The sequence below is a fragment of the Hyperoodon ampullatus genome (genome assembly GCF_949752795.1).
Source record: "Hyperoodon ampullatus genome assembly, chromosome: 6".
NCBI lineage: Eukaryota > Metazoa > Chordata > Mammalia > Artiodactyla > Ziphiidae > Hyperoodon > Hyperoodon ampullatus.
Window position 1 is genome coordinate 112,524,362 of NC_136919.1, and position 13,308 is coordinate 112,537,669.

General features: G+C 53.3%; 1 protein-coding gene across 3 annotated transcripts in view; it reads right to left on the minus strand.

Annotated features, from left to right (window-relative positions):
* The window catches only part of GFRA2 (GDNF family receptor alpha 2), a gene marked incomplete at both ends in the record, with an annotated part of 96,196 nt that overhangs the window by 71,937 nt on the left and 10,951 nt on the right, over positions 1-13,308 (minus strand). For 2 of the 3 annotated variants that reach the window (XM_079705948.1, XM_079705947.1), the window contains one exon: positions 12,680-12,763. The exons of the other annotated variant lie outside the window; for it this stretch is intronic. In XM_079705948.1, the coding sequence (XP_079562074.1) occupies positions 12,680-12,763 (84 nt within the window). The remainder of the gene's footprint in view (positions 1-12,679; positions 12,764-13,308) is intronic. 3 annotated transcript variants of the gene reach the window in all.

Below are 13,308 nucleotides of genomic sequence, written 5' to 3' on the forward strand. Positions count from 1 at the left end.
CCCTGCCTACACACAGGACTGCGCTGAAGATTACAAGGGATAATGTGGACACAAATGCCACAAGCGGTTTCCAGCCCATAGCACATGTGCAATAAATGCTTGTTTAAGAATGTGGTCCCTGCTGTTGGTGGGAATGTAAATTGGTGCAGCCACTGTGGAAAATAGTATGGAGGTTTCTCAAAAAACTGAAAATAGAACTACCATATGATCCAGTAATTCCACTCCTGGGTATATGTCCAAAAAAAAAGTAAAAACGCTAATTCAAAAAGATATATGCACCGATGTTCATAGCAGCATTGTTTGTGATTGCCAAGATATGGAAGCAACCTAAGTGTCCATCGACATATGAGTGGCTAAAGAAGATGTGGGGTGTGTGTGTGTGTGTGTGTGTGTGTGTGTGTGTGTGTGTATACACATACATACATACATATATACAATGGAATACTACTCAGCCATAAAAAAGAATGAAATTTTGCCATTTGCAGTAACATGGATGGACTTGGAGGACATTAAGCCAAGTGAAATAAGTCAGACAGAAAGACAAACACTGTATAATATCACTTATATGTAGAATCTTAAAAATACAGCAAACTAGTGAATATAACAAATAGGAAGCAGACTCACAGATATAGAGAACAAACTAGTGGTTATGGGGGGGAGGGGCAATAGAAGGATAGGGGAGTGAGAGGTACAAACTGTTGTGTATAAGATAGGCTCAAGGGCTTCCCTGGTGGCGCAGTGGTTGAGAGTCCACCCGCCAATTCAGGGGACGCGGGTTCGTGCCCCGGTCCAGGAAGATCCCACATGCCACGGAGCGGCTAGGCCCGTGAGCCATGGCCGCTGAGCCTGCGCGTCCGGAGCCTGTGCCCCGCAACAGGGGAGGCCACAACAGTGAGAGGCCCGCGTACCGCAAAAAAAAAAAAAAAAAAAAAGATAGGCTCAAGAATGTATTGTACAACATGGGGAATATAGCCAATATTATATAATAACTGTAAATGGAAACTAACCTTTAAAATTTGTACAAAATATTTTTTTTGATTTTTTTTAAAAGAATGTGTTCCCTGGCTAGAAAGACCCTCCCCTCCATCTCTCCGTTTTCATGCGGCCCTGCTAGAATTGGCCTGTCCCATGTGCCTGTCACTCCAGCCACACGCATCACATACCAAGAGCCAAAAGGGTTCCCAGTCTCCCTGTTGGTGAGCAAGAGAAGGGCTTCAGAGCTCCCTCTGCTTATCCAAGAAGCCTAAGAGAGCAGGACCTCAAAGATCTTTCTCACTTCTGGGCCCCTGCACCACCAGGAGCTGTGGCTGGTGGCCGGAAGCCCCACGCCATCCAGCATGAGGTGAAAGCTCAACTTCCCCGAGAGATGACCGGCCAAGCCCAAAATGCCCTCCTGCCAGGGCTCTGCTGTCACTCAAGGCCCATGGACCCAATGGGAGCCCAGCCTTTATCCCCACTGCTCTGGTGCCTGCCCTCCTCAAACCGGCCCCAGCAGTCTTAGTCCAGGCTCCCTAACGTCCTCAACTTTCTGTCAGAACTTTCCCCTAACCTCTACCCCACGTAGCACGCGGCCACCCCAGCGCTCTCCAGGGCCCCTGCATTTTTGGAAGCAGGCCAACCCACCAAAAGTCAATTTGATGAATGGCAAATTCACTGCAAATCAATTCAAAAAAATCAGTTGCTGGGCTTCCCTGGTGGTGTAGTGGTTAAGAGTCCGCCTGCCAATGCAGGGGACGTGGGTTCGTGCCCCAGCCCAGGAAGATCCCACATGCCGCAGAGCGGCTGGGCCCGTGAGCCATGGCCGCTGGGCCTGCGCGTCCGGAGCCTGTGCTCTGCAACGGGAGAGGCCACAACAGTGAAAGGTCCGCGTACCGCAAAAAAAAAAAAAAAAAAAAAGCTTTTGAATATCATTTTATATTTTGACAGATTTTAAGCACTTTCAGAATTTTCTCCAATTCTGCAAAAGGCATATGCGTCTTGATTTTGTGTTTCTAGCAATTAAAAATTAAAACTTCATTCAGTATTTCACATTTGAAGGGACTTTGTAAGCCACTTTTGAAGGCTCTCTGTACTTTTAAATATAGTCTTGGTGTGATTTTTTTTTTTAATATTTAAGATTTTTACCATTCTCATACCAATTCCCACAATGGCTTATCAGCTTTAATTCTGAATTTATAACAATTAAAAACCAAAATTGAGGCATTTCATATTGATGTGGTTCACCTTAATCCTTCGTCAGCCTTTTTTTGTGTGTGTGTGATGAACGAAGGTAGGACTGGAAGCCCCAATCGTAAGCTAAATTTTTTTACTGATTACAAAATATACTTTATTGCTCTAGGAAGTCTACATCAACTCCTGATGCTTAAATTCCAAAAAACTGAACATATCTTAAAATACAGCAATGAAGACCATTTGCAAGAATCTTCAGAAGCTATGAAAACCATTCAAATGTGAATTTCTAAAAGCTTTACAAATGATAAAAAGAAACAAGTTTTGGCAGATTCATAAATCCAGTAAAATCAGAGATTTGGTCATTTAGCACACTGATTTTGGAAGAAGTGACCATTGGGCAGCTCCGGGCCCAGAGGTGGTGGGAGTCCTGCTTCCTCCGCAGGGTCATTTCTGGGCCATTTCTCCTCCTGTGGGACTCCCTACTCCTCCTTGGCACTGTCATCTACGGACCCCATCGCTCCCCGCTGCCCTCTCTCAAGAATGATCTCCCATCCAGCTCACTGTCCTCCCTTCCTCCTCTTCCCAAGCATCCCGCCCAGGGGCTCCCCCTCCACACTCGCCTCCCTGCCTGCGGAGCTCCCCTCCCCCACCTGACTTGGCTGCCCTTTCCTCACTGGCCCTGGTCTCAGCCTCCTCTGCTAGCGCTTCCTCTCTGTGTGAAGAGCCCCAGCCTCCCTCTCTGTCTATACTCTCCCTAGGTGACCTCATGGTTCCATGACTGTAAATACCATCTATATGCTAACGATTCTCAACCTATATATCAACCCTGACCTCTCCCAGGGCTCCAGGCTTACATCCGACTGCCTACCTGGCATTTCCAGGTGGAGGTTTAACTAGCATCTCAAGACCCACGTGGTTGAAAGAGAACGCTGGAGCTCAGCTCCCGCCCCCAACCTGCTCCTTCCCTCATCTTCTCCATCCTAGTAAACAGTGGCACCATTGTGTTCAAGCCTAAATTAGCAGTCATCCTTAACTCCAGCCCCACAACAGATCCCAGCTCCTCGTGTCCTCTCCTCTCCCGCCGTCGTAGGACGTGGACCACTGTCACAGTTCTTAGCCACTCTCCCGGCCCCTGATCCACTCCCCCACAGCACAAGAGCAATCTTTTCCAAAGCATAAATCACACAGGGCTACTCTAGTATCTAAAATCCTCAAAGGTTTCTCATTACTCTTGAAAAGAAACCCAAACCCCTTAACTCACCTGCAGCATCTCAGGGATCTGGCCCCTGCCTGCCTCTGTGGCCACCTCCCAAATCACCACCTCCACCTCATCACTGTCCCAGCCTGTGGCCTTCCCTAAGCCCCGCCCTCCACCACCCGCATCCCCACCTAAGGGCCTTTCCCCAGCTGTTCCCTCTGCCATTCCCAGGCCTTCCCATGGCTGGATCCTTCCCGGGAGTCATACTTCGGCATTGCCAATCCAGAGTAGCCACCAGGCACCTCTGCCCATCATTCTATTTTAATCCTTGCTTAGCATTCATCACTATCTTACTTTTTATGTTTGAGTATTTGTTGGCTTGTTTGGTTTTTCTGTCTTAGGCTAATCGAACGTAAGCTCCACTAGAGCAACAAGACTCCTCTGTCTTGTCCACTGAGGTATCCTCAGCACCTAGATCAGGGGATGGCATGCAAGGGATGCTTCGTGAATCTGAGGGATGGACTCACACACACGCCATTTCTGCAGAGAGAGTACCTAAGCGTCCAGAGTCCAATGACGTAAACTCCAGACTGTAGGAGGCCGAGAAACACACACATAAGGTTCAGTCTGCTATTTTTTGTTGATCAGGAGAAGGACGGCCCTCCATCCCTCAGTATTCACCCCTGACCACTGTTCCCAGGACTTCCCTAAGAGGTCAGAGAGAGGCCGAGGGCAGCACTTGTTCCCCGAGGGAAGGGCCACACACACCCCACTTTCCCACTCAGGCCTCTCCATCCCTGCCTCCTTCCCCTCCTTCCCTCTCCACATGCAGAAGGAGGCCACTGCCAAAAGCCCATAAACACACATCACCCGACACACACACACCACACACACACACATCACCCGAAACACACACACCACACACACACACATCACCCCACACACACATCACCCCACACACACATATAACACTCCACACACACACCACACACATACACACACACACACATCACCCCACACACACATCTAACACTCCACACACACACACCACACACACACATACATACCGCCCATGTGTGTACCACACACACTTATACTCCCTACCTACACACTACACACACATACACACTTGACCCCAGTCAGATCTGTTCCTTTCTCTACACACTCATGGGCTTAAAAGAACACGTTGACAGAAAGAGAAGAATAAATACCGTATGCTAACACATATATATGGAATCTAAAAAAAAAAAAAGGTTCTGAAGAACCTAGGGGCAGGACAGGAATAAAGATGCAGACAGAGAATGGACTTGAGGACATAGGGAGGGGGAAGGGTAAGCTGGGAGGAAGTGAGAGAGTGGCATGGACATATATACACTACCAAATGTAAAACAGATAGCTAGCGGGAAGCAGCCACATAGCACAGGGAGATCAGCTTGGTGCTTTGTCATCACCTAGAGGGGTGGGATAGGGAGGGTGGGAGGGAGACGCAAGAGGGAGGCGATATGGGGATATGTGTATACGTATAGCTGATTCACTTTGTTATGCAGCAGAAACTAACACACCATTGTAAAGCAATTATACTCCAATAAAGATGTTAAAAAAAAAAAGAACACGTTGGGAGGAGCATTCCCAGAACAGTTACTCAAATCCTACCTTCCACCCAGATAAATGAGGTGAGCATGGCACCTGGCTGAGCCAGGAGGAGCATGCCTGGGGCGGGCCGGGGTGGGGCGGGCAGACCAGAGCCTGGCAGAGCCACCTCAGGAGCCATGAAAGAGCTGGCAGACCCAGCCCAGAACTGCCCACACACGCACATAGACCCCCGCTGCTGGCAGAGCCTGTCTATCCACCCAAGGGGAAGCAAGTAGGTGCCCCTAGAAGAATCTATTTGAAGGGAACCAGAAATACCTTCCCCCACCGCAAGACCTCACTCCAACCATGGCACCTGAACTTCTACCAGTAAAAAGCCTCTTTGGGGTTAAATTTTGTTCTCTCCTGGTTGTTGTTGTTTTTATTCATCGCAATTTCTTCCTTGGACATGAAGACAACCAAACATGAAGCCACCGACACCCTGCTCACGCCTTCTGCGAGCAAATCCTTCTCCTGGCTGGGGGAGCCCGGGGAGGGGGGCACGGAGAAGAGGAAATGAAAGGGAAGAGGGGAAGCGCTTGGTGCCCCTGATGGAGCAGCTGGCGTCCTCCTGTGGGTCCCAACTGCTGACCAGCGCGGCCAGGGTCACGGGTCACCTGGCCCACCGTCCCCACTTCTCCCTGTCCCCATAGTCCCTCCCCCCACCCCACACCCTCTCCTGGGCCATCAGACAATTCCTCCCTGAAACGGGGGGTGTAAGAGGTGACAGCGCTGCAGCTAAGGCCCAATTTTCATTGACACTCAGAGTCTCTGACAGCTGTTAGAAGAAGAATGTGATTTTGAAATTTAAATAACATGCTTCTGCATTCAGCTCAAGGAGACAACCTGAGGATAAGCAGTTTATCGCCCGAGCCACCATGCAGGTGGCAGGGAGACAGGCTGCCTGCTTCCTCCACGCCTCCCCTGCCCTCTGTCCCCAAAGCCCCACCGCCTCGTCACAGGGGCCGCCTCAGAGTGGGGTCTCTGAGAGGCACCAGCCGACCTGCTGGACCTCGCTCGCCATCTTCTGCTCAGCAACCCCAGGGAAGGAGGGGCTGGGGGCACAAAGGCTCGGCAGCCCCTCAGCGGAGCCAGGGAAGGGAGGGGGGCTCCCTGGGCACCCAGCGGAGTTAAGCCAAGCCCAACCCTCTCCCGGCCCCTACATGGCCACTCAGGCGACCTTCACAGGGGACTGGCTCGTGAGCCCGGGGCTAAGCTCCTCCCCGACCCAAGGGCAGCTCAGCCCCTCTCCATAGACCCAGCCCCAGAGCCAGGCTGTCACACTGAGCTCTGTCCCGGAGACTTCCTGGGCAGGAGTCCCAAGGGAGGAGACCCCAGAGACGCCAATCTCCCATCTGCCACAAGGTCTCTAGTCACTGTCATCTGAGCCCACCAGGCCCAGAAGGTATGCGGTTCCTGCTGAGCCTGGCCGGGCCTCCGAGCCATGATGCTATGATGCTGCCGGGAATGTCATTCCCAGATCCCACTCTCTCCTCTTCCGAGACTTTGCTGATTTTCCCCAGGCACAGCCTATTGCTGCCTCCCTTGAGCTCTCAGGGTTACTCTACCACCATTGACAAACCACCCAGCGGGCGTCTAAGTGGTGTCCGCCTGCCCCACAAGCCAGTAAGGACACGGTCTGGTGCCTTTCAAAGCAGCATCTTAGGTAGCGTCTGTACCACACAGAGATCCGTCCCCAGCCCTACCTCTTCCACGAAGCCCTTGTGAGCTTTCCTTTCCTTCTCTAAACCTCAGGGCCACCTGACAGGTGGCCCACACAGGATGCCTCAGACTTGCCTGGAGCTCTTAGCCACCCTGCCTTGTACAGCCCTAACGGCTCACACTAAACCACTAGCTGCCCCAGCCCCTGACAGCGTCACCTCTGGCCACCACCTAGGGTGCTCCTGGGCTCCGGCGCCCTGTGGGGAGCCATGCACACATCATCACCCATCCTTGCAGGGCTCCATTTTACAGATGAGAAAAATGAGGTTCAGAGTCAAGTGACCCACCCTGTGGTCAACCAGCTGGTAGGGCAGGACCAGGATTCAAACTAGGACCAGCAGGCCTCCAAGTCCACGACCGCCCTCTAGTCCAGGATCCTCCACGGATTGGGGTCAGGAGCACAGCACAGCACTAGACACCCAGGGGAACACAGGGAGAGGCGTGGGTGCAGTGACACAGAGACCAACGCCCACAATCAGAGGGTGGGCGCTGTAATAAGAACCAAGTGCAAGGGCACAGAGTGAGAGGGTGGTGTCCCTCAGGGGCAATCTGCAAGGCTTCTTGGCAGGGGTAGGGTTCCCTCCTCTCCTGAACCCCCAAAAAGGGGACCACTGGAGCCTCCAACTAGAACATCCCCGGGCCTCTCCTGGCTCCATCCAAGCAAGATGGCCCACCCCAGAGGCTTGCGGCCAACTGAGGCTGTTGCCACCCATCGCTTCTTCCTCCAACCCACAAAAGGCCCGAGCCCAGGCCTCTCGCCAGCCTCCCTGTGTCCCCACCCAGTCGCAATGCAGCTAAGGCCACAGAGGCTCAGCAGTAGCCCCAGGGACCTACTGTCCCCTGCAAATCACCCCGTCACCTCCCACTGCAGCCCCCACCCAACACTAGCATGGGTGGAAGGCAGCCTCACGTCACCAAAAGCCATGCAACCATCTCCCAGATGCAGGCTCCAGGCCGGCCCTACCCCAGCCAGCCAATGGCCTTTGGAGAAATCACTGCACAGTCAGTTCTAAGAAGTTACATGTTTTAGTGCAACGTGCCAGGCACTGGACCAGGCACCTACCTGCATTTTCTCATTTAGTCCTTACAAGACCCAAGCAGGTAGGTTTTGCTATCAGTCCCGTGTTGTATAAGAAGAAACCCGGGCTTGGAGGTGAGGCCCCTGCCTGAGGTACACACTGGGCAGCGATAGAAGCAGGACTGAATCCCAGTCTAGTCCATCCCTTCCCTTGGGGCCTCAGTTTCCCTTTTTGTCAGGTAAGGGGTGAGCTCAGATGATCTCCAAGTTCCCCTCCAGCTAGACAAAAGACAAGACATGTTTGCATAAATATGCTCCATACCCATGTATCTCCAATGCCTGCATCGGATGCCCAAGGCCCTGGAGGCCCCCAGCCTCACCAGAAATGCAGAGGCAGCACTCGCTGACAGCCCGGCTCACACCACCTGCCTGCCGCTTCTCCCAGTCCCTGAGGCGCAGCCCAGCAGGGAGGGAAACCACTGTCTGGCCCTCCCAGGCCTTTCATCCTCACTCTGATGGTTTCACCCCACATGGATGGAGCAGTTCCCTTCCCTCGCTGTCCACATCACCCCTCACAACCTCTCTCTGCCTGAATCATCTCTTCTTTCCCTAAGAAGCCTTTCTCTCCTCTCTCCACTTTGTTCCATCCTCTCCTGCCTCCCAGATGGGACCAGCTGGGATTCAGTATTCACAGGGTCACAGGCGCTTGGGGAGGGAGGGACTCCACCCAAGGGACCCCTCTAGAGGAGCACCCTCGGCAGAGAGGATGGCTGTCACTTTGCCTGCATCCATCCTCATGGACTCCTCTGTATCGACCAGACCAGTAGCCATCCCCTTCTCCTTTTACAAATGTAGCACTATAGCTCAGAAAGGCCTAACAGGGCTTCCCTGGTGGCGCAGTGGTTGAGAGTCCGCCTGCCGATGCAGGGGACACGGGTTCGTGCCCTGGTCCGGGAAGATCCCACATGCCGCAGAGCGGCTGGGCCCATGAGCCATGACCGCTGAGCCTGCGCGTCCGGAGCCTGTGCTCCACAACGGGAGAGGCCACAACAGTGAGAGGCCCACATGCCGCAAAAAAAAAAAAGGCCCAACAAGGCCTCCAGAAACACTCCGTTTCCTGTTTCCAAGGGCAGTTTAAATTGCTAGAAACAGGACAAACCTCATTACAAACCTCATTTCTTCTCCGTGAAATCTCCCTTCCCGTCTACAAGGCTAGGGCAGGACATCTGGATCCTTCCAACAACCCTGTCCCCTCTGTTCAGGGCAGAGCCAGACTGCTCCCCTCCCGGCCTTGGACTTGGGATTAACTGGACACCAGGAATCCCAGACCCAGTCACTGATCCCAGCGCCTGTCTCTGAACTGGGCAGACAAGAGGGGAGGACTCGCCCTTCCCCCAGGGCCTCGGCATCAGAGGGTGTTGGGGGAATCCGGGCAGCTTTCTTTGCCAACAGAATCCCAGCTGGGCTTTCGAAGAAGCCCAACAGAGACAGCAGGCCAGAGGGAAAGAAGAACACACGTTCCAGGAGGCCCCGAATTCTCAGACAGTAGCAACTCGGCCCCAAAGATACAAGAGCACCCTTCTCCAAGTCCCTGGGCCCCGACTGGGGGTAGTGCGGCCTAGAGGAGCCTCCGTGGCCCACACCACAGCCTTTCCACACAGAGATGGTGGGGGGGACATCATACAGCCACATGTAAGTGTGTAGAAGTGGGGAGGGACTCCATATAATCCTGCAGGGCAGATTGCTATCATCCTGGGGCATCAGGGCAGGATCTGGGGTCCCCCAGACCAGGCTTTCCCAGGCAGCGAGCCACAGGTGGGTGATACATGTGCCCAGATATTGACCCCTCAGCCCGCAGGGCAGCCAGGCAAGGGCCTGTGACCACCTGAGCTCCAAGCTACTGTGCTCTTCCTAGATACCAAACAACACAGCCGTTGTCTGTGCGCCTCGATGGGGAAAAGGCTGCCCTAAGCTCACCTCTTCCTTCTTCAGAAAAGAAATGTAAGGTCTGGAGCAGGGAAGTGACCTGCCCAAGCCTATCAGCTCATCTGTGGCAGAGAATGAGCTGGAATCAGGGTCCCGGCTCCCCATCCAGCCTTCTTTCAGCTGTGTGCTCCCCACCATGGCCCACTTGGTTTCTTGGTGGCTGGGCCAGGGCCTCCCCACCCAGCTATGTACCAGAGTTTCCTCAAATAGAGCCGCCCATGCAGCAACTCGAGGGCTGCTCTGGGTGGAGCGGGGTCAGCAGGGGCAATGTGAGGGAGCCTTGCCCTCACTGTGGGGAGTGGTCCCCAGAGCCCAGGGATCTACGGTCGTGTGGGGCCCAGCTCCATCTGAGCAGCAGGTAAAGGATGCTGATTCAGTGAGCTGCAGACCAGTAATCTCCTCGTTTGTCTTGTCCCACAGAGTGTCAAGTCCATTACGGAAAGATTTTCTGCCAGGAAGATACTTAGTGTCAGTCCAGGAAGCAGCAGGGGACTGAGCTCAGGTGCGGACGTCTGACCTTCAACCTTCAGGGGGCGAGCCAAAGCCATTTCTTCACTGGAGGTAAACCCAGTGGCTCCTGCCCAGGCAGTAGCACCTGAGCTCATGGTAGGGTGGGAAATGGGTATGTCGGGCCGCTGGGGTTTCCCCATCACAGCGTCCACGCGCAAACCATCTCCTCAGTCTGCTGGAGCCCCCTAGCACTGTCTCAAAAGGAGTGGCCCACAACTAATCAGGAAATGTGAGAATCAGAATGTCTGTGTTAGGAGGGGCCTCAGTCAGTCAATCACCCAGTTCAGCCCTGTGGGATGGGCAAGGCTTATCACTGCATCATCACAGTGCCACAGGCAGAAGCAGGATGGGAACCTCAGCCATCACCACACTGCGGGGTATGATGATGAGAGCCCAGGGCAGGCCACTCAATGCACAGACCATCTTCGAAGTCACCATTCCAGCCACCACTAACCCTGCCCACCACCAGGGCCCAAGGGTATGTCCAGATGGTCACCCTTTGGCCAGTGCCTCCCTTCTCATGGGGCCCAGGATTTCTCCCACCAGTACATGTGTATCATCCTATCTCAATCCCTTAGAGCATGCTTTCTCAATGGGAGAGGAGGGTATCACCCCCAAGGGAGCAAAAACGGGCTCCTGGGTAGGCAAAAAAAAACGTAGATATTACAATGGTTTGTGGCCCTCCAAAACTCAACCCTATCTGACAAATTTTTAATACTTGGCATTTACTATGGACTAAATTGTGTCCCCTCCCCCAAATTCATATGCTGAAGCCCTAAACCCCCAATGTGACTGTATTTGAAGATAGGGCTTTTAGGAGGTAATTAAGGTTAAATCAGGTCATAAGGGTGGGGCCATAATCCAGTAGGACTAGTGTCCTTATAAGAAGAGGAAGAGACCTCTCTCTCTCTCTCTCTCTCTCTCTCTACCCCCTCTCTCTTCTCTCTCTTCCCTCTAACTCCCCACTCCAATCCCCCACTTCCTTCCCACCCATTCCCATCCCTACCCTGTAAGGACACAGTGAGAAGGCTGATGTCTGCAAACCAGGAAGAGAGCCCTCACAAGAAACCAAACCTTCCAGACCTTGATCTTGGACTTCCAGCCTCCAGAACTGTGAGATAATAGACTTCTGTCATTTAAGCCATCCAGTCTATGGTATTCTGTTATGGCAGCCCAAGCAGACTAAGACAGTATTTCTCTAGTTAGAGAGAATTAACTTTTCTCCGTAGAGGGGCAACAATGAAAACAAAGAAAAAGTTTGAGAAACACTGTCCTAGAGAGTCCTTCATTGGAAAGGGCTTAGGGTCTCACTGGAGAATCTTTCATTTCACAGTCTAGAGTAGTTCTTCTCAACTTGCAGTGACTGTGCCCCCAGGGGACATTTGGCAGTGTCTGGAGACACACTGGGTTGTCACAACTTGGGGGACTGCTACTAGTGTCCAGTAGGTAGAGGCCAGGGATGCTGCTAAACATCTTACAGTGCACAGGACGGCTCCTGCCATGGAGAGAATTACCCAGGTCAATGTCAATAATGTTGCTGTTGAGAAACCCTGGCTTAGAGCAAAAGAAACTTCGGAAGGTTTTCCAAGTGGCTGGAAGCCTGAGGTCTGGGGCCCGCGAGCAAGCCCACCCTGGCCCCCTTTAAGCAGCACTGGTGACTCCAGGAAGCTCATCCCAGCCCCAAGAGTTCCCAAAACTGGAAGGTCCTCCCTAGTGCCCAAGCAGGGGCAGGCTGCCCTGGGTCACCCAAAGGCCAGAGGGAACAAGGCCAAGAAGAAAGAACCAAAAAACTCACTGGGCTCCTATACACAGACCACGGCAAGCAAAGCTAGAGCTCATGTGGGTCTTCTCACTCCCCAGGCAGGCCAAGGCGGGAGTGGCCAGAGAGCAGAGGCTTTCCTCAGCGGGATTCAAGAAGCAGAACCCCCAGGGGAGAGGGGGATTTCAGAGCAGAATGGACGATGATGATGATGGGAACGCCGACCACCACGGCTAACGGCTCCCACGCACCCGGCAGCATGCTGAGCCCTGGACAGCCATTGGTTCACTCTGACCTCATGACCATCCAACGAGGTAGGTACTCTCCCCTCTGCACCAGAGAGGAAACTGAGGCATAGAGAGGTCGAGTAACTTGCCCAAAGTAGAACAGCCGGAAAGGACCCAGCCAGGCAGGACAGGTGACGAAATGGGAGAGCAAGACCACGTTTCAGATTCAAGATCTCCTGCACGGCAAGCTCATTCTAGGCAATTCCAGTAAATGCTTTATGCCACACACAACCTTGTGGGTGGGTGTTACGGTTCCCTCTTTACAGATGAAGACCCCAGGCTCAGAGGCGTTCAGGGGCCTGCTGGCGAGCCAATACCTGAGCCAAGCCCCGAGGCCTGATCTACCACCCACGAGGACCGGAGCAGGTCTGGTGAGGCCCCAGCATGAGCCCACTCACCTGAGAAGATTGAAGCAAGCCTGAAGATGTCCGAGAGGCGGGCGGTCACTGGCTCGTAGGGTGAGGCTTCATAAAACTCCTCACCTAGAAGAGAGAACCGTGTCAGGCCCAGGCTCACATCCTGCCCAAAGTGCTGCACAGGGCAGGTTAGGAATGGAATGCTGCACATTTCACAGTGAGCAAGGTACTTCTCTCCAACCAGAGCAGGTCAGAACTGCCTAATACATCTCCCTTGTGACCTCTCTTCATGTCCCGGCCTCTTCTAAGGACTCCCGAATGCTTCTGGAAAGAAGGCACGGGGAGCTGGAACCCTGTGGAAGGCCAGGTACAAATCCCAGGATCTGAAGCCAAAGGACCCTCCTCCTACAACTTCCTCATTTCACAGGGGAGGGCTCTGAGGTGGCCCAGAGAGGCGAAGCAACCTGCCTGAGATCACACAGCTACTCACGGCGGAGCTTGAGCTGGACTCCAGCCTCACACCAGCATTCTCTCCCATCACAGCAGGCTGGCTCTGCTCAGACTTAAGGGGATAGGATTTCCCCTTTGCTTCCCACCATGCCACCAGGAGAATCTGACTGGCTGAAGGTCTGCTGGTGGTAGGCCTGACTGCGGCTCCTGTCTGCCTGACT